Raw genomic sequence first — 27,274 nt, forward strand, 5'->3', positions numbered from 1 at the left:
CTTTTTTTGCCCCAACCATCAATGCAATGATCTTAAATAAGTTCTGAGGTGTAGCTATCGTAGTCATGCTGATGATGATTACTATTTGTCATTGCTAATAGACCCAATTAGATGTTAGCTTTTATGATGTTTCACATGCACAAAATTTTTAACTAATCCTGCACTTATTGCTTACGGCTCAAAGAGCGTGGCTTGCCAGACGATGTTAAAGACGTAGAACTGCAATCACTTCCTGGTCTCAGCTGCTACTCGTCTGCGCATGCGTCACGGGAAGGTGACGTCAGCCACCTCAGATTATTGCTTTTCGCATGCCTCGCTAGACGTGTGGGTTGCCAGCTGTTCATTGTATCCTACGGGATTTTTTGTGTGTGCTTAATAAACTTACTTTGTGTGTATTATTATTTTTATCCTCTACGAGAAGTGTAGGTAATATCTTTCACTTTCTCTTGTTATTTTAGTTCAGTAGTTCTGTTTAGTGATGTCGTTCGTTTATAACACGGTCCCGTCATCACTCTATCACTTCGCCATTACAACACTTTGCCGTATTTGTAGGTGTTGTGTTTTATTTGGTTCAGGCTTATATATTATACCATACAATAGTGGTATATTTATTATGTTTGTATTAGGGTGTCTTTATCATTCAGTTCTTTGAGACTTTGTTCTCAATTATGCTGTTGTATTCATTACCATTGTCTGTAATGTAGGGGTGTCGCGATACGCGAATGTATCGATGCATCGATACATTTTTACTGACGATACGATACGCGATACATGCTTGTGTGTATCGATTCCCTATTTTAAAACTTTATTGATTCAAATTTTTATGCTATATCCATCTCCTTCAAAGTCTTGATAGTAAAATTATACGAGACCGCTCCGATAAATAGATGTAGCTAGCTATACTTAAAAAAATAGGTTCGAAACTAACAGCTTTTGTGATTGGCTAGACTATTTTGATGGACCAATCAGCGAGCGCGTACGTTGCCGGTAAGGTAATGCTATGAAAAGGCGCGAAAATTATGTATCGCGATACGTATCGTATCGTGACCTTAAAATCGTGATACGTATCGTATCGTATCGTATCGGGAGATTGGTGTATCGTGACACCCCTAATGTAATGTTTTATGTGCGTTTACTGGGTTTTCTGCTTTATTGCAGATCCATGTACAGCACAAGTTGTATACATTGTAGGGGTTGGAAGTCTCGTAAAGACCCTCATCCCCGATGTTTGAATTGTACAACTCAATGTTCCCTTGGCCATAAATGTGCCAGCTGCGCTGTTCTTTCACCCAAGAGTTTCTCCTTTTATCTCCAGGTTTCTAGGAAGCGCCTGGGACAACAGAGACGGAAGAATATGTCTTCTACTCTGACGCCGGTCAACTTCGTCCTCTGCAGCGCTTTCTTCAACCATACATTCGTCGGGCATACGTTCATCAACGGTTTTGTCTCCCACTTCAGTTACATCGCTATCTTCTTTGGTGGACTCGCCCATTGAACGTCTTAGGAGGAGTGTCTTTGACAGAGCGGCCTCCGGATTACCAACTGTTTGTGGATGCCTCCATGCAGGGTTGGGGCGCTCACTTACACGACCAGACAGCCGACGGCGTTTGGTCGGGTCAACACCAAAGCTGGCACATAAACAGTCTGGAGTTGGAGGCCGTGATCCTCGCTATTCATCACTGGGCGCATCGACAACGAGGAACTTGTCTTCTGGTGGCCACAGACAACACCACGGTAGTATGGTACATCCAGAAGCAAGGGTCGACACGCTCACAGTTTCTTCTCGACTCTTTTTGGCTCTTTCAACTGGTTGACGATCTCCACATTCTGTTGAGAGTTCGGCATATTCCGGGGTGCCGCAATATACTAGCAGACGCTCTCTCGAGACCCGACAGAGTTGCTCCCACGGAGTGGATGCTACACAAGGAGGCCTTCACTCTCCTAAGTCACGCACTGGGTTCTCCAAACATAGATCTGTTTGCCACCAGCCAAAACCATCAACTGCCAGTGTATGTGTCCCCAGTCCCGGATCCAGCGGTTTGGGCGGTGGATGCTCTCAGCCTATCGTGGGAGGGACTTCACGCGTATGCGTTCCCGCCACCAGTTCTATTACCCAAAGTTCTTGCAAAAGTCAAGGAGACAACTTGCCTACGACTGATTTTGGTCGCGCCTTGGTGGCCGGCCAGGAACTGGTTTCCCGTTCTAAAAGGTCTAGTGGTAGGAGATCCCTTCCCTCTACCCACGTGGAGGAACCTTCGTCGTGCACCCTCACAGCCGTCTCCTGCATCCTGCTCCAGATCGGTTCAATCTGCACGCATGGACCATTTGCAGAAAGCACTGAGTGCTAAGGGGTTTCGGCCAGAGCAGCCAAAGCCATTGCGACGGTGCACAGAACTTCTACTAGACACTTGTATGACGACAAGTGGCAGTCGTTTGAACGATTTTGTGTTAACAGGAAGCAGGATCTGCTGAAAGTGTCTCCTCAGTTCATAGCAGACTTCCTACTTTATCTCCGAACGTCCAGGCGTCTGAAGGGAGGCACCATTGCCACGTATTTGGCGGCAATTAGCTCAGTTTTAGCGGTTCCCACTGGCAGAAGGATTTTTAAAATCCCAGAATTACAGGCCATGCTTCGTTCATTCAGACTTGAAGACCAAAGTTGAAATTTCGTCCGCCGGCATGGAATCTCAACACTGTTTTAGACCATCTGGGTGGTGCACCTTATGAACCTCTTGAGAACGTTTCCCTTGCTGATTTATCCAGGAAGACGGCTTTTCTTTTGTCTTAAGTGACTGCGGCTAGAGTGAGTGAGGTTCACGCCCTTGACGTGACTAGGGTCAAGTTTGAACCTCGTCATCATGGTTCTGTGCATTTGGGTCTGTGTTGGGATTTCATCGCTAAAAATCAACTACCAGGTCCACCTGATCGACAGTTTTCCATTCCGCCATTATCATCTATTGTTGGCACTGAAGACGATGCTGAATTGCTTTTATGCCCGATTCGTGCTCCCAAAACTTACATTGATCGCACCAAAGGCGTCTGTGGTACAAGGAAAAGTATATTTCTTCCCCTATCCCGGGCGTCACAGGTCAGATGTCAGCAAAAGCACAATTGCCTTATGGTTAAGAACGACCATTCTTCAGGCATATAAAGCAGCTGGGCTGGACCCTCCTACGTCCACTCATCCACACAAGATTCGAGCACTTGCTTCAACTATGGCACTTCACAGTAATTGTACTGTGTCATCCATTATGCAAGGTTGTTTTTGGCGGTCGAACACAGTTTTTGCCAGTCATTATTTGCGTGACATGGCTGTCAAGGACATTAACGATGTCCACAGCTTCGGACCATTGGTCGCTGCTCAGCAACTCGCCATTCCCCGAAGAAAGTGACCCTCCTGCCTTGTGTTTCTTCCCACGGACCACCATGTGGGGAATGAGTTGTTTTTCTTCGGAAACAACTAGGTATGTCAGTTAAGGAGTTATCCTTGTATTTCAAGTCCATGCTTTTTACTGCACTCCTTAAGCTTCGCCAGCTTTAAAATTAGTGGTTTCTTTTCATCGAATTACCACTACCTGATCGTCACTTGCTGATTCGCTCTCTGTTATAAGCGCATTTCCAGCGCTTCCCGAGCACTGGATTTACGGATTGAGCTGGTTGCTATTACATACGCGAGGCGATCCCTCAGATGACACGCCCACCTTCCAGCCTGTCGGATAAAAGTGCAGGAAGTAAGTAGTGCAGGATTAGTTAAAAATTTAGTAAAATCTTAATATTTGTACTTGTATTTGGGGCAGACAAACTTATAATTTGACCCATGCTTGTGTACTTACCTTTTGAGTTTTACTGTATATAACAGGACTTGTGAACTTTTTACTCATTTTTTACACTTGATAAAACAATTGCTACACAATAATTCCATGTGTTCTGCTTTTGTGAAGAAAGACATAACTGGTTAAAATCAAGGATTTTTTACAGGAATTTCAGTATTCTTAACAGACTATCCAATTCTCTTGATAGACTCCCTATTGGAGAGTCATTGTGGAATCTATTCTATGGTTCAAATATGTTCATTAGAAACTGAAATTATAGTAGTTACAAGTTGATCTTTAGTGGAAATAGTGTCATATGTTGATTCCCAGATTGAAACTAAAAGTTAACCAGGAATTAGTCTGTAAGGAAACTGTATACTAAAATTGACTAAGTTCACAAATCAATATGAATCAGTCCAAATTAATACAAAATTATGATCATTTATAACAGTGATAATATTGTGGCAGTGCAAATCCAGGGGTAAGATATGTTATGTATTACAAGGACAGTGATTGTAGTAAAAATAGACAATGATGGTTATATTCACCTCTCATCAGCAGTGATCTAAATTGTAACTATAGGCCTAGGCAGGGTATATGAACATTACAGACAATGATGGACTTCTGGTGACTTGAGATGTAATGCATTGTCTCGTATATTCCAATACTCTAAATAAAGTAAATGTCTAATTATAGCATGCCACTCACTGACTCAAAAGGTACAGTGCAAAACAGATGAAATATTGTTGTAGAACTAACCAATGTGCTTAACATATAAAGAGATCAAGTGTTTGCCACTGATATGGCAATGTCCCCTTGCCGCTAAAGAATGGAATATCTATATTTACTACTTTTTATGTTTTGGTCACATACAAGATGCCTGAAATGACTGGTGTCTGCATAATCACCCAATGTAGGCTGTCAACATACTTGAAAACATTGGGTGCAATGTTTTATAAGATATCGCCTTTAAAAAGCGGTCAAAGTATCGTGGTGACCTTGAAGATAAGGTCAAGGTCACCAACATAAACTGGTGTCTGCGTAATCCCCCAATGTAGGCTGTCACCAATTTTGAAGAAATTGGGTACAACAGTGCATGAGATATCACGTTAACAAGAGTTTGAAAAGTGGTCAGTGTCGTGGTGACCTTGAAAATAAGGTCAAGGTCACCCAAATCAACTGATGTCTGCGTAATCCCCCAATGTAGGCTGTCACCAAATTTCAAGACATTGGGTACAACATTTCATGAGATATCGCGTTAACAAGAGTTTGAAAAGTGGTCAAAGTGTCGTGGTGACCTTGAAAATAAGGTCAAGGTCACCCAAATCGACTGGTGTCTGCGTAATCCCCCAATGTAGGCTGTCACCAAATTTCAAGACATTGGGTACAACATTTCATGAGATATCGCGTTAACAAGAGTTTGAAAAGTGGTCAAAGTGTCGTGGTGACCTTGAAAATAAGGTCAAGGTCACCCAAATCGACTGGTGTCTGCGTAATCCCCCAATGTAGGCTGTCACCAAATTTCAAGACATTGGGTACAACAGTTCATCAGATATTGCGTTAACAAGAATCGGGACGTACGTACGGACGGAAGCTGCTGAATACATAGTCCCCCGTTCCGCGTTGCGGCGGGGGACAATAAGAGCAAATTCTCTTTCTTCTCTCTATGTTTCAGGGGCGATGGTGTAGCCTAGTGGTTAAAGCGTTTGCTCGTCACGCTGAAGGCCCGGGTTCGATTCCCCACATGGGTGCAATGCGTGAAGCCCATTTCTGGTGTTCCCCGCCAGTGATATAGCTGGAATATTGCTAAAAGTGACGTAAAAACCCAACTCACTCACTCTATGTTTCAGGCACGATGACATTGTTAATTGTTTGTTTGATCTGTTAACTGACTTCTTGTGACTGTTGTCTCTAGGCAGTGCTGCTGATCGGTGAGCAGGGTACAGCTAAGACTGTGATGATTAAGGGGTACATGGCCAAGTATGACCCTGATGTCCACCTCAGCAAAAGTTTCAATTTCTCTTCTGCTTCCACACCCATGATGTTCCAGGTGTGTACAGACAGGTTTTTAATTCATACTAGTTCCGCTAATCTCACAGGTAGTATGTGAGGGCTTTGTGACAATTGGAGGTTAATAAAACTGACAGAATAAAACTGACTAAATATGTTTCTCTTGTTGAGGCAGGACTAGCTACAAACTCTAAGGATTAGTAAAACAAAGTTTTCTTAGGCTGACACTTTACGTTATTAGAATAAAATTTGACATAAAAATATATATCACAAATTTGTTAGCATATTACATATTTATATTCCTGATATGTGATTAGGATGCAGAAATGTTTTAATGCAGGCTATGTTTTAAAGAAAGCCTGAATTTCTAAGGCTGTGTAAACATTGTCACAGTCACAGTCATACATTGTTTTAGTACCTTTGTGTGCATAAGTGTTTTGCAAAAAACAAATGGGTATCAGTACCTTTCCTTCTGGAGAAGAACCAGTCCCTACCAACCCATGCTGGTCGTAAGAAGCAGCATGGATACTGATCTCTAGTTTGTCTGGTTTGATTTGATAACCAGGAAGTCTATGTTGCCAGCATTTTTATACAACCAACAACCTTTTTTGTCAAAAGCTGAACACATTATGAGAAATTATTACCAGGTCCAGACACATCATTGGATTTCAAGATATACACAAATTTCAGTGCCCAGTGAAGTGAAGCAGCAACTCCAGCATATCATCAGTCTCACTTTACCCATCTGGATTGGCATCAGTGTTTAAATCATATTTGGATATATGTTTTCACAAACATGATTTTAATCTTTTTCACTATTTTTTCCAATTAATTATTTGAGTCATCAGGGGAATTTTATGGTTAATTTGGATACTTGGACTCCCAAATAAGTTAATTTCAAGAGGGAATTCAAAACATATAGTACAATCAATCAAGTATAAATGGTGATAAATATAGAGGCACTGGAAGGTGATTTCGTGGTGACCAGGAGTTGGACACAATGATGGCGGCAATATCAACAGTCTGTCTTAAAAAGGCTTGAATATTGCTGTGTTTCATGTAAAACAATCATTAAAAACATACTTCTGTTCATCTGTTTCTGTTTGCAAATTATTTCAGAAAGACCATGAAAACTTAATACATTTGTACCATGATTTAATATGTTGTACTAGATGATTGAGAAAATACTACATAGATACAAAAATTGACATTATAATAATTGAACAGTATATTTTCCTCATGATAATTGTCCTAAATTTTATGATGTGTCTCCTTGCCAGAGAACAGTAGAGAGCTATGTTGAAAAGAGGATGGGCAGCACGTACGGACCTCCAAGTGGTAGAAAGATGACAGTGTTTGTGGATGACATCAACATGCCTACCATCAATGCGTGGGGGGATCAGGTCAGCTAAACTAAAACATGCTTTGGTTCAAAATTCAATTCAGCACCATCATATCTACAGATAATCGATTTGAAAATATTTTCATTTGGTCTTTCTGAAGATTATCGTGAAGTGGTATGGTTCAGAGTTGTTTGCCAATTTTAATAAATGAATCATTGATCATAGCTTTACACAGACTTAAAATTTTAATGAAAATATATGTCATAGCAAATGAAAGTGTGTGGCAAAACTTAAAACAAGTACACTTTCTCTGTAGGGTTTAGTTATTATTCCACATCAATCATCGTGGCACACTAGTTGGACACAGAGCAGTGCCAAATATTGATTTCTTTGTTGCCTTTATAAATTGTTGTACCATTTGTTACTTGATTCTATTATGTTTTCTGCCTAAGAAGTATTCTAAGATGCTTAGCGCTTAGAACAATCGAAAAAAAAATACATTATCAGACAATAAAGGTATAGTTTTTTGATGACGTAACAATTGAATGACGTTATCCCGTCACTGCGCCATTCTAGTGTGCCCCCTTGTAATCGAACCATTTTACATTATGTCACAATGTAAGCGACGTCACGATGCATGTCAGTTGTCATCGCCTCGTACAGCCTCCTACAGTAAACTACTGCGTTGCATCCCGTTTCTTGGTTTGCAGTTGCTTCACTCACCTAACATTACTGGTGGAAACATTACGTTTATGTTTTCTGACGTTTTATATGTCTCAATTCGACTCGCAAGTTTTCAGCAACACGTAGCGTTCGCAATGTTTACATTCCCACAATGCAATCGTGGAATGTCAGCTAGGCTACTCAGCTTCGTCTGGATGTACTGATCTAAACATACGTTGGTAGTAGAAATGCGACGTTCACATGGTTTACGTTAATCAAAGATGTTATTAAAATACTTTAGAGAAGATATTTAATCGAGCGTAAGCCGTCATGAAAGTAATAATACATTCTCTTGCAATATCAAATTGAACAATGGATGTATGAGGGGTGAGTGCATGTATACTGATGCTGTCTATTTGTGGCAGGTAACAAATGAGATCACTCGTCAGATGATGGAGATGCATGGAATGTACAGTCTGGACAAACCTGGAGACTTCCTGTCCATCATAGATGTACAGTTTATTGCAGCTATGATTCATCCTGGCGGAGGTCGCAATGACATTCCTCAGAGACTCAAGAGACAGTTTTGTATTTTTAACTGTACTCTGCCTTCAAACAGTTCAATCGACAAGGTTTTTGGTAAATTCATTAAGACAGTATCATTAAATTTATATGACAAAAGTTTGTATTAGAATAAACTTTATTCATGTCAATGTATATGAAACTGACAGATTACAAAACTTGACAATCTGTTTGGTTATGCAATGAAAGTTTTCCCTTTCTCAGTCTGCCGCCATGTCCATGATCAATGTCAGGTGTATCATACAAAACTTCCTGGGTTTCCCTAAAAATACTTATGTTCAGTGTTTCTGTGATACAGGGGTCATGTGAATCAGACTAATTTTTTCATTATTGGAAAACATATTAGGCTGTGTTGACAGGGAAAGGAAATTTAAAAACTTATCCATATCTGCATCATTTTAGACTGCCTGCTTTCAGATTTTGGTTGTGGGAAGGAACCAATGCAAATCATCCATATGATTTCTGTATTTGCCAGAATTTTTCAGATCGATTCTGGTTGGACCATTTTTACTTTTCACTAATGAAAGGCCCTAATAGTAACATGGGATGCATAGGGGTGCAAAATTGAACACTTTGACATTTGATACATCTAACAGAAGTAGCTGTCTTGTCAGCTGATGTAAAATATATTCACTAAAAGGAGTTGTATAATTCTATAACATGAGCCCATATACATGAATCCACCTGTAGTCTCACTTTGGCATAAATATTATTTGCAATCAATAAGTTTATCGGTATCAAGCAAGACTGCTAGCTCAGCAGAGTTTGTCACTAAGTTCGGTGGTGAAGTATTGTGGCATAAGAGCATTGGATCAAGTGACCAAGCAATGTTAAGTTAATCCACTGTCTATATTTTAGGAGGACAGGTTAGCCTAGTTGTTGAAGGGTTTGTGTGTGAATACTTACCCTGTTACTGTTACAATAAACTGAATGTGTCTACTGCTGAAAACCAAGGTCTACTTTCAGGTGTCATTGGCGAAGGCTATTTCTGCGCTACCAGATTTAGCCCAGAAGTCTGTGAATTTGTCAAAATGCTTGTTCCGGCTACCAGAGTTGTCTGGCAACAGACAAAGGTATTTTTCAAATCACTGTTGGTAAATACACTGCATTTTCTTGTTGGACCCCATTATATATCCATAGAGGACAGCTGGGATTTTTGTATGATTGTTTTTAATATTTTACAGCACCTGTCCTAACAAGTGCAGACAAAGTTATTGATTCATTAACCTGTGCTGTGCCGTCTCCATCCTTTCTCGCACACCCGGCTGTTCCTTTCTCTGCACTCCTCCCTCGTAACAAATAGTGAACTGTGTCGATATTTTAATGATAGTTTGTTAAACAACTTTTTTATTTTTAGGACATAAATTCTGCAAACACCTCTCAGAGTTGGTCTACGTTTTCATTATGATCAGTATTTCATTGAGTATTTTATGTTTATTAGTTTTCGAGTTAGATTGCAATTCATCGGTCCGCTTTTGAGCCAAACAGACTATACCTACAGCCGAAAAATTACACAAAAATGTAGAATAAAAGATTTCCTATCCAATGGTGTAAATTCAAGTGCAGATACTTGGGCGGTTTGAAAAATGGACACTGCAAAGTGTTGTCCAAAAATTTGTAGTGCGGTAAAAACCAGTAAATTTCTCTGTTTGCTATCGTACACATATAAAAGCACTGTGCGATGATTTATTTTATTTGGCATCTCTACGGAGAGTGTAAGCAAACAAAATACTGCCTGATACCTGAATAACATACATATATATATGGAATGGGTTTATGTGCTAATGTATAACGTTATACACTCAGCATATAAATGGCTTGCAATAAATGATGAAAACGGATTTTCCTGTCAGATAGGTACAAACAAAAGGGGGCATAACTCTGCTATACTTAACACTAGTTCATTGTAACGCAGGTCGCTTAGAGTGAATTTGCTGTGGACAGTGACACTATATTTTCATATTTTTCCTTATCCTGACTCATGCTTAATTGCTTGTCTCCTTCCTCTTGCGAACTATAGTGGAACACTTGAATCCCCTTTTGAAGCTCCCTTAAAAAAAGCGGACGTAAAATCACTCACCCCACGAGTAGCCTCCCTATGCTATTTGGCGCCAAAACCCGTCACATGATCAGACATGCTCTTCACTCTCTCCTTCTTCGCCCTAGAGGTCGGTTGTGAGAGCGCCTGGGTCCCCTATACGGCATTATATCCTTTTTTTTTAGGCTTTGACTACTAAATTAGCTGTATACGGTCTTTAGCAAGGATATACCAGCAATATGGTTTGAAATTTGTACCAAATTTTCCGTTTATTCACGTTGTTGACATGATATTTCATCTTGTATACATGTCATGTCTAAACAGAGTGAATGCGTTGATAACCGTGTATTATTGTCTGCTGAGATTCACCATTCCAGTGATTTGCCGGTGGATTCTATGGAGATGTTGACTGTGGCAGATGGCAGCTCCGGGTCCAGGAGAGATTGTCATTGTCTTATCAACACAGACTTCAGAGACCAGAGACGACAGGCAGTCCTTGGAAGGAGCCTCAGCACTCTTAAATGCGTCGTCATCTTTACAGCAGCAGCAGTTGTCAGCGCAGACCTTCAACCCTGGTATCTTCATGCAGCAGTTTACTCAGCAGATGATGGACCTGATGGAACGGAGGTTCGCGCAGGAGAAGGCTGCGGTGAAGACACCATCTACGATGAACCTGCACGAAGGACAAGCAGCCTGCAGATCGCATCCGAGTGAAGATGGCAGCCTGCTTGAAGAAGGGAACGTTCGTGAAGGATCACGTAGTCGACAGTCATCCACGACAACTTCCCGAGAACCTGTCAACCTGGACAACGATGAGCCTGCAGTAGAAAAGGAGCATTCCTGAAGGAGAACCAGATGTTCACCGGAGCATCGCAGATCATCCTCGACCTCAGACTTGGACAATCATCACGGACCTGCGCGAACGTACTTCACATCCCATGGAAGAGAATCTTCACCTTCACGAAGGCGCAGGAATACGTCTCAAGACTCCAGGGAGGATCTTTATACGGATCGATCACCTTCACGCAGGTCTTCAGGAAGATCTTCACGTTCATCGCCACGCACAACTTCACGCACATATAGGTCGCTACGCAGGTCTCCACACTCATCTCCACGAAGGCATTCGCAAATGTCTCCAGGTAGATCTCCACTCAGGGAGCAAGCACAACGGCAACGGTCTAGATCCTGTGTTGAATGTACCAGAGAACCTCAGTACAGCCTTCAGGAAGGCAACGAAATTCCAGAGTCAAAGGATACCACCGTTCAACGCCAAGAATTTCTCTCTACACCATATGGAACCCTTCATTAAGGCCCCAGAGATAGACGAGAACTACAAAATCATCAATGACCCCCGTACCAGGACTTATAAAGTGGACGATAAGAAGCTAGCACAACTAGACACAACTACCAGGACGTACCTTCTTTGGTCTAGCCAGATCAAGAGCCATCAATGAAACCCTCATTGCGAAGTTTAGGAACTCCACCTCGGAAGAAGATCGTATGATCTACTCGGCATTGCTGAACCAGAAGAAAGACCAGCAGTTTATATCGGAGCATCTGGCATCAAAATCAGCAGGGTTGACACTACTGAGAAGACAAGGGCTACTATCTTCCTGTAATTGGAGTGAGAAGTTCACAAGACTTTGTACAGAGCTCCATGGTCAGCAGCAGATAGTTTCGCAGGGGAAATTGAAGACGTGGCCAAAGAAGTTACGAAGGAGTCTAGGGAGGTCATGATGATCAAGTCCATCGATACACTGGCCATTGTTATCCGACAGACATCTCAACGCTACTCTGGCAAATTGAAGTTTGCGGGGATACAGAGAGCTAGAGAGAAGAAATACGGCACTTCCAGAGGAGGCAAGGATTCTTTTTGTCGCCCAATCGGAGCTCCCAGAGGTAACCCCTGAAGAGGCAGAGGATTCAGAGGTGCCAGGAATGCTAGACGTTGATGGACGGGTTCGGAACGACTGGAGTCTTCCACCCCCGGCCGTTCCCATACAACTTTCGACAATGGGTGGATGTCTACAACGCTACTGGGAGAATTGGGGAATTCTTCAGGACAACTACGTATCCCAGATACTACGCAGAAGATACAAGATACAACTACAAGCAGTTCCACCATTGACAAGCACTCCTCAGACGCACAACTATGCTACCGACCAGAGGGGGAAACTACTCAACGCCATCACAACTCTACTCAAGAAGGAGGCAGTCGAAGAAATAAAACAGGAACTCATCACGCCCGTTTTTTACTCCCCAATCTTCCTGGTACCAAAGAAAAATTTCAAGGAAAAGTTCCGACTAATCTACAACATGAGGAACTTCAACCAGGATTATCTACGCAGACCAGCAAAGTTCAGGATGATACACCTTCCACAACTACGACAAGTCGTCCATCCGTTATACTACCTCGCCAGCATAGATCTACAGGATGTGTATCTTCGCATCCCAATACACACGGACTCAAGGAGATACCTTCGATTCCTCTTCAACGGACGTCATTACCAATGGAAGGTGCTACCTTTTGGAATATCGTCAGGCCCCCTGGTTGTTTAGTCGAGTGACAAAGCCCATCATCACATACCTACATCATCGAGGTCTACGCAGTGCATTTTACCTGAACGACGGGATTCAAGCTCATCAAGATCCCAGTCAACTCAGACTGCAACTAGACTTCACAATCAGGCTACTCACTCAACTAAGATGGCTAGTAAGTCTCCTCAAATCGGAACTAGAACCTACACAGGATCTTTAATTCCTAGGAATACGACTCATCACATCAGCAAATCGCATAGTCGTTCCAGAGGAACGTTGGGTCAAGATACAACAGATGATATCTCAAGCACTACTCTCTCCGTTACCACTAACCACTACTCGGTCTCCTCACGTCAGCACAAGACATGACACACAGAGGAAGACTACAACTGCGCCCACTACAAGTGTTTGTTGTGAACGCTCATCTAGACAGTCTGGATTCCTTCGAACTACCGGACGAATTGGAACCATACCTACTATGGTGGACTCGGAAGTCGAATGTTTGCGGAGGAACTTACTTATCAGAGCCGGAGTCCAACACTCTTCTCTACACAGATGCATCTCTTCAGGGATGGGGAGCTCACCTCGACAACAAAGTGGCAGCGGGAAAATGGTCGAGTCAGGAACAAAGTCTGCACATCAACATGCTCGAAATGTAAGCAGTAATAAACGCCTTACTACATTGGTCCAGCATACTAAGGAACGCACAGCTGATGATCCATACGGACAACTCCACAGTGGCGTTCTACATCAACAGACAAGGATCAACAAGGTCAAGGAATCTGCTAGACCTCACCTTTCAGCTATTCAGCATAATAGACAACCTGAACATTGACATAAAAGCATGCCACATTCCCGGAGCCAAAAATGTGATAGCAGACGCCCTATCTCATCCAACGCAACCATCCCCGACGGAGTGGATGTTACATCCAGAGGCATTCAGATGCATCATTCAGATGATAGGATCTCAACTGATAGACCTGTTTGCAACAAAGTTCAACAAACAACTACCAACAATTGTCTCTCCGATTCCAGATCCACAAGCATGGGCAACAGATGCTTTAAGCATATCTTGGGAAGGACTAAACGCTCACGCGTTCCAGCCCTAATACCGAAGGTGTTGCAGAAAATCAAGCAGACGGAGAAGCTGCAACTGAATTTGGTCGCGCCCTACTGGCCAGCGAGAGTGTGGTTTCCCATTCTCATACAAGAACTCGGAAATCCAACCCTGCAACTCCCAGAGTGGCCAAACCTACTAGTTCATCCGCACACCAAGCAAGCACATTAGCTCTATGTAGATCAACCCGCAACTTGTACGACAACAAGTGGCAGAGTTTTGAGAAATATGCATTGAGGAAGGGTTTCACGGCGATGAAAGCAACACATCCTCAAGTGGCGGAATACCTTTGTCATCTAAGACAAACAAGGCGGCTAAAAGGGTCAACACTCTCTACATACCTAGTGGCCCTCAGCACAGTTATCACCATGAAGAAGTGTGTGAAGCTGACCAAAGTACCAGAGATACTGGCATTACTACGCTCCTTTAAGTTGGAAGACCAACAAAACAAGTTTAAGGCGCCTGCTTGGGATCTCAACGTGGTCTTGCAGCATCTCACCAGTGACGCTTACGAACCACTAGAAAGGACATCCTATGAGAGGTTAACTCATAAAACTCTTTTCCTGATCGCCTTGGCAACAGCAGCACAGATGTCAGAAATACATCAGAAATGTCCCCCCAGACTCATCAGAGAAAGCTGGAAGAAAGGACACAGTGCCATTAGAAGTTCCCTAGGGGGGGTATGCAGGACGTAAATCAGCAGCTATGAATCCAGAGTGGCTTGACCCACCACCGGTTCCGTTGGATTCTACAAGCAATGGGGAACATTCCTGGAGTTGCGCCCCCTTGCCCGCTTGGAGCACCGCGGTAGTTACGGTCCAACAGCAGCTGTCACTCTGATACTGGCCTGCCTATCGGCCAAGCCAAAACTTAAATCGACATTAAACCTACTTTTTACTCTGTGGTTCTTATATTACGAATTACGGAAGCTGGAAGTTGCCCCGACCGAAGACTGTTGTCAAAGCACGAAGAACTAGCGTCTCTGGACGAAAAATAATGCTAATAGACTACTGGTACTGCAGTTATTGTAATATTGCCGTTTCTCGGAATTTCTTATTGAGTAGTTGCTTTGTAAATTCGTCAAACCATTTACTCCCCATTATGTCACATTACACACAGCATTAATAGCATCGTAATAGTTGTTAGAACATAGGATTAGTGTACACTGAAATTAGCGTTAGACAAATAACGTTAGCACTGACCTCATTACGCGCACAACATAAGTGCTTCAGTTTTCGTTCTCGTAAACAACCTATTCTCATAGCCTAACGCTTTGGGATGCAATGGAAAGAGGAAATGCTATGGCAACGGATTGTTTTCGAGAGGATTTGAAACATAAATAACTTTCATCGAATTAACGACTCACTGACAGTGTGTTCAACAAAATATATTACATCCATTCACACGATAAATAAGCACACGACTTCCGGTTTATAGTTTCTACATACAAATTTAAGTACCATTCATAATGAATGGGGTGGGGGTTGGTGATGATTTTTATGGAGAAGCATGTACAATGTGAATGACCTCCCTACAATTCATGTACAAAGTAAGTGACACCCCTTTGCATATGTCATATTCAAAATCAATTAAACCCACGTACCCCACCCCATAATTTTAAGCATAATCTTTTTTATGTACAAATTTGCTTACCCCCCTAGTACATGTGTACAAAATTGATGACCTCCACCTTTCCAGAACAAAACAGGTGATCCCCCTTAAATTCATCATCACCTCACACTCCCCATCCCCCAAATATATTATGAACCCTTAGGCCAATATTCAATCCCCAAAATGTACAGTAAATTGGCATATTGGTTTGCACAATATATTTCCAAGTATCATTTGGGACCCCACCCCAATATGTACCATTTTTAAAGGCTGTCTCTTCTCAACACAAATAACCAGTATCTAAATGACAGATAACATTTTGAAAACACAAGAATATTATTTGAAATTGTGTTTCAGGTGTTGTCAAATAATGTAACTAAGCATGAGTGAAATACTGACATATTGTAAACACATTGAACCATTACTGGAGGTCTGAACTATCTGATGCCAGAAGCAAGGGGGTATTGGGTTCATTGTCTTTTAAGGTGGGAGCCTTTTAAATTTGAATACAAATATTTCACATTTGTTATTCCAGCATGTGTGAAGGGTTTGCAAATTACATCAAGGCTCATCACAATTATAATGGACTCACAGTGTCAGTGAACATAGTGTGTATTTGAAATACTGAAACAAGGAATAATTTAGCTTTTGAATGGTAGTCTAAATGGTACAATCGAGATTCTTTAATACTTATGATTATCCCTCATGTGTCAATTATCATCAGACAAAAATCAAGTCTGGGTTGTCATTTCAGTTTTTATTGTTCAACATATTATATTCTGCATGTATGGACATTCATAAATATAGACATACATACAGTAAAAAATGATGGTCTCCTTTGAAGAACCTTGATTAACACTTACATCAGATGCATGTTGATGTTTTCCACACTGACAATCATACTGTCAATATTACTGAATTGGTCATACAGAATCTGTTTTTCTCTGTTGCCTCAGACATGTTCATCCTGGAAAACATCAGTGGAGTATTACTATCCAAACTGATACAGGGTAATATTATCTCATGACTGCCAGTTATGAGAAAATGTATCATTATCAGATTTAAGTTACTATTGTGGAGAAAGACATGTCACACAATGACATGTGTCATATTCATTCGGATAGGTTAAAGGTGGAAAACATTATTCTTAACAAATGTTTCAACTATGGAGAAGCATAATTTAAATATGCTGACATGTTTTCCTTCTCTGAGTGGCATTTAGAAGTTGGTGTGATGAACAACAAGGAGAGTTCTGTGGATACTTCTTTAATATAATATGAGCGACATTGTGGTGTAGCTACTAACACCGTTAAAAGCAAGTAACTCTCCTCATTAATTTTTTTTCTATAGGGAGATATGTCTGATACAAAGAAGTGTGTTCAACAAGTACACCAGACATTATTCAGACAATTTCATACCAAAAGTATCATGTGTATTCTGGAATCACCTGGGCCTCATCTTTGTGGACAACAGGCACCTGTAGGGAGACGTAATATGATGCATTAAAGGTGAAAGTCAATTGTGTATTAGCATTCTTGGTAAACTTTTAAATTAACTCAACAATGAAGGGAGCAAAGGTGTTATTGTCAAACATAAACAACTTTGCAAACATGTATATAATGATGCTAACTTGATTTTTAAAAGGAAAAGCAAATGAAAGTTAACCCACAGGTTCACATGCAAATTTACTTGTGAAATGCCAATCACCTTAAAACATTGAAAGAATAAATTGGGGTCTGTTCCAATTTACTTGCCTACTCTAGCTACCTGTCATCAGGAGATATAATCATATGTGAAAATACCACATACATTAGAATTTTAAGTAGATTACTCAATGTAACTCAGTGTCAAACTGACAACTGTATTTAAGATGCATGACCAGGTGCTGTATGGGAGAAGACAAGCAGGTAAAATCAACAGGCCATATCAAGTGATGAATGCTTTGCTAATATATAATTGAAATACAGTTGAAAATAAATTCAATAGATTAACCTGAAATTAGAATCAAGAAGCTGTGTTCAAGTACAGTGGAAAATTTTGAAACAATGTTAATAAATAAAGCCTAACTACTACAGCTCTAAACTGTTTTATCATGTTTATAGCTAATCCTCAATAGGGTACTGATTTCAGGTGGACAACACTGAGAGTGAGATCAGCAAGAGCTACCTCGTCAGGCTTTTGTTTCATTCCTCGCTACTTCGAAGGATAGTCAACCACCATTTCAGCAAGTTTTGACCTCTCGGACACATTGAACCTCTATTGCAGCATCCCGAGGCACGGCAGCACATCTCAGGCATCGTAATATTGCTGCGCATTTGAAATCGACAATGCAACAAACTTTGAAGGCCATCATTAAGCCGGAAGTACACTTAGGACCGTAGTGATTGGCGCCATCTATTGGCGAAGCAGTAAAGGGAGATTACTGAGAAATGTTCCCCCTTTAAGCATGAGTCAGGATAAGGGAAAATATGTAATTTTCTGATTAAAATTGATATTTTATACTTATCCTGACTCATGAGGTCGACCCTCCCAACCTCCACTCATGGCACTCTGGATTTCCCTGTAGATCCGGGTGTCGGACTCATTTTCGGAGAGAGTGAGAGCATGTCTGATCATGTGACGGGTTTTGGCGCCAAATAGCAAAGGGAGGCTATTCGTGGGGTGAGTGATTTTACGTCCGCTTTTTTGAAGGGAGCTTCAAAAGGGGATTCAAGTGTTCCACTATAGTTCGCAAGAGGAAGGAGACAAGCAATTAAGCATGAGTCAGGATAAGTATAAAATATCAATTTTAATCAGAAAATTACATGATTCTCATCATTCATGGTAAACCAAACTATTCCAATACAAAGATCCATACTGTAACCAGATACATTTTGGTGGTATAACAATTTAAAGAAATGATGACATTGTATTAAATGAGAAAGCAGTGTCATAATAGCACATTGGATATTTTAATTAGTTCTTAGATTCCCATATTCTCCTGTTTGTGTAGATGGATGTTGTCTAATTTTGCACCATTATTAACAGAGTATCTTCAAATGTAATGAAATTACCGAAAAAGATTACATAATTTTAGTTAATGTCATGGCTTGTTTTATGTGCTTTGCGACGTAGGAGAAAGACAACATCCTCTTTTGACAGAACATGAAATGACTAATTTTACCATTGGAATAATGTAGATGAGCAGTTTGATAGTTTGACCATGTATCTTAATGTGGACAACACATGCACCTGTTTTGCATGAGTCTAACAAATCCTAAAGATTATTTCAATCTCACAAATATTTTGTCAGGATAGAACTTGTTCATAAGTATGTGCCTATTTCTCTTCATAATTAAACAATGAAAGATGGAATATATTGCTCATTTTGTATGAAGCTTGCAGAATAATACTGTATGGCATGACCAAAGGATGACATGACATGGTATATAGTTTTTGTACAATTCTTGTAGAAATACAGTGAACAGTTCAATATTTTTTCAACACACAATATATTATTAATGAAAATATTAATTGATTATATGAAGAAAACAAGAAAAGTAAATCATTAAACAGTTGTGACAAACACGCACCTGGCGAATCATTAGACATAATTTTATAGTCTGTAAAACGATGTAATAAAGATTCCATGACCATTGACCTTCATGGGAACTTATCAATACTGGATTTGTGTTCATTCTGCATATCCAATCACAGTTGTCCCTTTCTTCAACACACAGATAAGGCAAAGGTTTGGTCCCAGTGGGAGGGAAGCCAGCTGGTGCTGTAACTGATGTGTGCAAATCTGTGAAGTATTGATGATAAAGAATTTTGTCGCGTGACACCATTTTAAGATTTAAAATTGTGTCTTTATTAGTCAAGTATTCTTGAAAAAACATAAGCCACAAGACTGGGTCTTTGGGCTACTGGCTGAATTTTCCACCTTGGATGAGAGAATGTTTATAATTTACATGTTCCTTTCATATACTTACAGATCAAGATGCTGCCCACACCAGCCAAGTTTCACTACATCTTCAATTTGAGGGATTTATCTCGAATCTGGCAGGGTATGCTGACAATAGCTGGTGAGGAGTGCCAGTCTAAAGCTATGATACTATCTCTGTGGAAACATGAATGTACACGAGTCATAGCTGATAGGTAAGCTGTTAGATGAGGAAGATATTCTACTAGGCTGTGTCCACAAAGCAATAATAGTGCTTAGATGATTGAAACTGTCCAACTTTGATAGTCGTAAAAGAGACCCTGAAAAGCAAAAGTAGTAATAATTCTACAGCTTAGATTTTCTCTATGAGATTATTAGGCATTATTTACTTTATTCACTTGCTTTTGATTTTAAAGTATTTGAAATAACAAATACCTTTTGGGATGAAACTGCTTTCAAACAGATGTTTTATTCACAATATATGAGATGAAAATGTTTTCACAGCATATATCAACTAAATCTCATATTCAAAGTCTAAACAGGTTCTTCCCGAACACAAAATATCCTGTACACTCAGAAATTATGAATGTATGCACACTGAGGGTGCCACTGGACATAATCGATTATGGATGTTGGAATGAATGAAATTAATTATGTTGACTGTTTGCTGTTGGTGCAGTGATCATCCTGGAAATCTCTTTTCAATGCATGGGACTCCCAAAATATATTACTGTTTTCCCATGCACCTGCAGAAATAGAGACCAAGGTAAAATGAGTTATAAGCTGAGACTTTAAGCATACCTTAAAATATTTGTACAGATTCACCAATGCGGAAGACAAACAATGGTTTGATGGTGCCGTGACACAAGTGTTGCGAAACCAGGCAGGTGATGAAGCTGTGAACGAGATGGACCCTGAGCCCTACTTCGTGGACTTCCTCCGAGATGCACCTGAACCCACTGGAGAGGAGGAAGATGATGCTGCACTGGACGCACCCAAGGTCTATGAAAAGGTACATTCTGGGGAGATCCCAGGTTACATTCTGTTGCCATGCTTGTCGTTGCAAGATATATAGTAGATATACTGAACAATTGTCATTACCAGTAGTTGGTCTGTTGGAATTGTTTCCAAGTTACACTTATAGGGTGCTGCAGTGCTTCAGCCAGGCAAGCCACATTGCGCCATTCACACTAAAAAATATGCAATAGCACTTTTTTTTTCAATGCTAGAGAGCCCATTGGCACAACAATTAATATAATCCAAAGGTCTTCTATACCATGATTACCATGAATGGCAAAAGTTGCAACTGCACACATTTTAGTAGTTAAGGTGCCAATTGGCAACACTCAAAAGAATTCTGGCTGAAGTACTGGTGCTGTTGGACCTATCTGTCCACCATGATTACAGCGAGGTATAATGTTGGATTCTGATTTGTCAAGAGAGATTATTAATAAGGGGGCATAGGAGCCCTAGACATCTGAGGGGCTGTAATTTTCTGTGCACCATATATGTGCTTGTGTGTTTCACCTTGTAATATCTCAGACCTGTTTCACTTAGGGCAATCCTCAAATATCAAACTAGTGCAGCATTAATCCAAACTTGCACAAAAGAGATATTTTGGTGCAGTGATTGCTGGCTTTATCTTCAGATTCCCAGCTACAGTTTCCTGAATGACAAGCTACTGCAATATGTTGTGCAGTACAATGAAGTTGTGCGAGGTGGCCATTTGGATCTAGTCTTCTTTAAAGATGCCATGGTGCATCTTGTCAAGGTCGGGAGTTTCTCACATAACTTGATAATCACACTTGTTTGATACAGTCAGCTCTCGTTAATCCGACACTCATTAATCCGACAATCACGTTAATCCGACAAAAACTTAGGGAACCATTTAAAACAGTGATAATTACTCTCGTTAATCCGACATTCTCGCATTCCGACTCCGACACACCAATCTAGCAACTGATTATTGTAAATACATTGTAAAAACATTTGTTAATCCGACAATCAACACAGCCGGTCGGATGATCCGACCGTATACAAACAATCACACGTGAGTGCTAATTAGCGTGTGCCTTACTGGCTGCTTGACACCGGCGTCAGTGAACATCACACTTGTTAATTAGGTGATTATGTGATTATATATGTATGTTATGCCATCTATGAATGTTAATAAATGAAAACAAGTATGTATTGTTAGTATTTTTTATTTCTGGGAATATTTTTACATACGATGAAGATAACTAGATCTACCATTTCTGATATGCATGCAACAGTATGACGATCATGACATTTAGTAAACATTGATATTTTCACACAAATACATTAATCCGACATTTTCGTTAATCCGACATATTTCTCTGCAACCACAAGTGTTGGATTAACGAGAGTTGACTGTATATGTATACACAATATCACTGAGAGATAAGAAAAGATTACGGTTAAGCGTAAATGAAGAGTACTTATCCTTCGGTAGGGATTCCAGGTTAGAAATCATCCCCAGCAAGCTATGCTTGTCATAAGAAGTGAGTGAGTTTAGTTTTACGTCGCATTCAGCATATGGCGGTGGTCAGTAAATAACAGAGTCTGGACCAGACAATCCAGTGATCAAGAGCATGACCATCGATCTATGCAATTGGGATGCGATGACATATGTCAACCAAGTCGGTGATCCCGTTAGTGGCCTCTTATGACAAGCATGGGTTACTGAAGATCAATTCTAACCTGGATCTTCACAGGTCTGTCGTAAGAAGTGATTAAGTGGACTGCATGGTTGACAACTTAGCAACAAGGTTCATAGAGTGTGATTACTTCATGGTGAGGGATTCATTATAATTTATATCAATCAGTGAATATTCTCTTGATTATTTGCAGGCTGTCATCATATTGCGGCAGGTGTGCTTATTGCGACATTAAGTAGCATGTATTTGACGTGTTTTTAAGAATTAAATTATGAATGATAGACAATGAGAACCCTGAGTGAAAATCTCTTGCAGGGAAAGGCATGTTTTTCCCAACTTGTCCAAAGCAGGCAGGCAGTTTGAAATCCAGGATAAATTTATGGATGGTTATTATTCAGATTTCCCGTATCATCCGTACACCGAGAGGAGCAGCTCTTCTTGTTGGTGTGGGAGGTTCAGGGAAACAGTCTCTCACCAGACTGGCCTCCTTCATTGCCGGCTACCAGATCTTTCAGATCACCCTCACCAGGTGTGTGAAGTCTAGCAGTGCACTTTCAAAAACTTTCAAAATTCATGTTTGTCAGTTTGCCAGAGGATAGTAAATAGTTCCAAGGGCAATCAATTTTGCTAAAAATTGGAACTGACAGAACTTATTCATTTAAGACAAGCTACAAAGTGTGAGGACAAATAAAATATTGGTTACACTAGTCCTCAGGACTAGTTGGAAAAAGACCTTTACTTCTAAGGCTGCTCCACTAAGCTTGTCTAATGCTTTAATTTGTTCAAGATGTTCTATGACTTTTAACAATGGATAAGAGATTGATGAGAGAGTTATCCATATAGATATTCAGGGCATTGACAAATATTATGTTGAAAAATGATAATCCAAAGAATGAACCATGCTCAAATAGTCATGCCATATCTCAGCAAGATCATTAATAATGTTAAATCAATAAACTCAGATCCTTTAATCTGATATGGTACCTTTCTGTGTGAAGATGTGGCAGTCATATCCGGTGAATCCTAGCTGACTGACTGCTCAGATTTAAACAAAGGTTACTTAACTAATGCTCATCATTGTGCATAATTTGTGGAATGTTAGGTCATATCTTAACATTCAGTAGCACTGTGACATCATTCCATTGCAAGTGTCTTTATGTGGTTATATCTGTATTTTTATTTTTGTAAAGATAAACCTTTGTAAGATCATTATTTGCGTTAAATATCTAGTCCTGGGAGTGAAAATCTACATTGTCAAACATAAATGTTTATTAAATAGAAAAAGAGAAAACAATTTGGATATTCTGAAAAGAAGTCAACAATAGCTACAAAGTACAAAGAGACTCTTTAGAACACCACATCACTAAATCAACAGTATCTAAGTAGAAATTAGTACAAATTTCATGTAAATACCAGTCCAGACAAGAAGTGACTAGAGTACATGACTAATATGTCAATCCAGAGACCATATAATAGATTATATGGTCTCTGGTCAATCAAAACTGAAAGTATACAATAATATGTTGTTGCATGAATGTGTTTTCTTAATGTTACACCATAATGGTGTAACAAAATTCAGAAAACCATCAGTCTTGGAATAGTGGCAATATTGTTTTCTAACATCACTGCTGAAAAAAACAACAAATGTTGTGACTGAATTGTTGTAGTAGTTTTACCTTTGATGGGTAAAGGTTCTTGAGCCTGTTAGATGTCAGCTTTCTTAGATGATCCTGCTTCTCTTCTTTGCCAGCTCTTTTAGGATATTTAAACTTTAGAAAATATGTACACTTGATGGCAAGACATTTACTATAGATGCCATAGAACACAGAAATGATAATAGTAAGTATTTGAATTTTTGGTGGTATTTTTTCTTGAAATGTCTCACTTTTAAAACCCCCATTTCTTCCTAAAATTCAAACACTGTAAAAGATCTGATTTCAGTGAATTGACATAGTGCTTCCTTTTCTGTTACATGTATGTGTGTGTCGCCTTTAGATATATGGATATTGCAGCATTGCAACTTTCCTTCCTTTTGGTGATGTTTTATTTAATTTTTAACAATAACAATGCATGATATCAGGGGTGGAAATAACCAATTGCCCGACGCCCGAGTCCAGTGTTTTTTTCTGTCGGGCAAGCAAATTTGTATATCACACTGTACCGGTGTCCAGTTGACTTTCCAATGTTAATTATGTTCTTTATGTAAAAAATCAACAAGAAAACAGCTGGTATAGTGGAAGAATTATCAGGGCAGGTGATTTTACATGTGCCACTGTACCGGAGTACACCAGCAATTTTAAAGTTATTTCCACCCCTGGATATAATCTTCATTAATTTGTGACAATATAATTGTGATATGATGTATTGCTGTTGAACTCTTCACAAAGGCTATGAACAGTGGAAAAATTGAATGAACAAGTCAGTATTTGAAACCACAATTCTTATGTGCTGGGAGAATTCCTGACAATTTCCAGTGCAAGAATTCCTGACAATTCCACCTGTATCCATGCTCCTGTCTGCAATATATTAGGTTTTATACATGTCTAGTTGGTGAAATTGCAGACAAACCGTAGCGTTTTCACAGGAGGGCTTTAAGACAATTTGATTCTACTTTCAGCAACTAACTCCAAAGGTAATAGACATGTTTTTACTGATATCAGCTAGTTTGTCAGCTGCTCAACTGTCTCTCAACTGCTCTGATAACTGCATACTAATCTGTCCTCTTGTAGTGGTGGCCAAGACTTCCTGTACCTTTATGCTTGTCTGTATCTATCTACCGGTATATCTCTGGATTAGAACTGGGCCTAGATTTTCTGAAGCTCTCTTATCGCTAAGATAGTCATAAGTACAATACTTTAACATTAACTGCTGGATTGTACTAGGCGCTGGTCCCCAGCAACTTACACTGCTGGATTGTTGTACACCATATCAAGCACTGGATTGTGTGATGCTGACTGTTGTTTACAGGATGTCGTCATATATCTGGCAAAAGCACTTGCACGCACACTCACTAGCATTTATGCACACACTCAAACACCTTTGAATGTGTTGTTCTTTGAAAAAGGACCACCTTTGATCAATCACGTTTCAGCATGTCTTCTACCCCATAATGATTCCATGTTACAATTGGTCATCAGCAAACTGTGCTTGTGCTACAGTGCAACTTCATGGATTCATGACCACTGGCTCTATGTTAGAATATAGGAGTTACGATCATTGTAGCACTGAGATCGCTTTGTGCAAGTGGGCCATGGTGGTCATACCTCATGACTGAGTTGATAAGGTGTCAACATAATCTGATGGATAGTTACTTGTAACATTCACTGAATTTAGTCATCCCAGCTCAGTCTCCCCAGGCCACCTATGCACAGCTGGAATGTGTCATCAATGAAGTTACTTTCTGTCTATGTGTAATATAGACTAGTTCACAATTTCTACTCTAACTGTAGGAAAAAAGGTATCCTAATTCTCAGATGAGCTATTGAGTTGGCTGGGATGGCAGCTCTGTAACATCAGGCACAAGTGCTTCCACACTGAAATGTGATTGCTAGTTATTCCAGATAGATGCTGTATAAACATTTTTGAATGTTTTGAGTTTTTCAGTTGCAAGTCATAGGTAGCAGTAGCTGGTTTGAATATGCTGACATGGAACAACTCTATTAATTATATTTGCTGGCCGGATAGCTTTTGCTTCTATTAAAAAATGCATGTCAGTGTCTTGTAAAGATAATCACTTGGAAAATAGCAGCCTCACTCTAAACAAATTCTTCCCCTCTGGCACTGAATTTTGGTATGCCCTTGCACACTTAACAGTTATCCATCATTCTCCCCTGTGCTTTGTTCATTATGTCAGTGATTTTTCTCTGCATTGTTATAGTAATATTGTAATGATATGAATGTGTCGCAATACAATGAGTTTACGATACAGATTCCCATACAATGTGTCTCTGTTGTAGGACAGACATGTAGACTAAAGTTGACATTAAATGTTATTGATGCCTTTCAGGAAATGCTAGAGAATCTGCTTAAGCTGGTTGTTGAACAAATTTATGTTATTATACATGTGTTTTTATACCAATATATCTAATGTGACTGTCTTGTGACTTAAGGAGTTTCACTTTTCAACTGTACTCTTTTTATGTTTTCTCTTTAACATTTACTTCTTTAAAAACATGAATGGTAAAATCATGAAGTGTGTTATTATTTCCATAGTACAACATAAGAGTGTTACTGTGTTCTAGTTAATGCACAGTTGTATATATACTATTTGGAGAATATCACACTCTCATGATTATAGGTCATACAATGTGTCGAATCTGATGGATGACTTGAAGTTTCTGTACCGGGTAGCAGGAGGTAAAGGTCAAGGCATTACCTTTATCTTTACCGACAATGAGATCAAGGATGAATCCTTTTTGGAGTATCTAAACAATGTTCTCAGCTCTGGCGAGGTATGTGGACAAGTACATACACACACATCTGCATTCGGTAGTATTGCTAGTTCTTTTAATTTCAACTGGTGGCAGGGGACAGGAGGCCTGATAACACAGCACAATTTTCTGTGCAGTCTTGTTAATTACACAAATCCCAGATTCATCCTGATTATTTCTAGGTTTATCAGCTTCACAAGTAAGCAGGAAGACAACTTTATTGTCTATTTATCAGAAAATTTCTGATGGAGACCATGTTAATCTTTTCCCACCAAGAAAACCCAAACCCACAACTACACTCACACTGAATATGGCTCACTGTACTCTGTCAGTTGTCCCTGGATAACCACTAAGCAGAGCTCGATTTAGTGCCTTGTTACTTGCACTAGTGCAATCTAATATTTGGTAACCTAGCATGATCATGTCAGCTCATTTCTTCTTCTACCTTTAAAGAGAGGGAATAATGAAATCAATAATGAATGTAAATATTAGTAAACCAGTGCAACAACTGGAATTGGGATGGTGCAAGT

At 40.0% G+C, this 27,274-nt stretch overlaps 1 protein-coding gene across 1 annotated transcript in view; it reads left to right on the plus strand.

Moving 5' to 3' along the window:
- Positions 1-27,274, plus strand: part of LOC124271198 (dynein axonemal heavy chain 8-like) — a gene marked incomplete at its 5' end in the record, with an annotated part of 107,967 nt that overhangs the window by 24,597 nt on the left and 56,096 nt on the right. The window contains 9 exon segments of the mRNA XM_046706279.1: positions 5,728-5,862; positions 7,103-7,225; positions 8,254-8,467; positions 9,377-9,483; positions 19,688-19,851; positions 20,456-20,648; positions 21,285-21,407; positions 22,713-22,843; positions 26,612-26,765. Of these exon segments, the coding sequence (XP_046562235.1) occupies positions 5,728-5,862; positions 7,103-7,225; positions 8,254-8,467; positions 9,377-9,483; positions 19,688-19,851; positions 20,456-20,648; positions 21,285-21,407; positions 22,713-22,843; positions 26,612-26,765 (1,344 nt within the window).

The sequence above is a fragment of the Haliotis rubra genome, unplaced genomic scaffold, assembly GCF_003918875.1.
Source record: "Haliotis rubra isolate DU_JTF1 unplaced genomic scaffold, ASM391887v1 Scf1584, whole genome shotgun sequence".
Lineage (NCBI taxonomy): Eukaryota > Metazoa > Mollusca > Gastropoda > Lepetellida > Haliotidae > Haliotis > Haliotis rubra.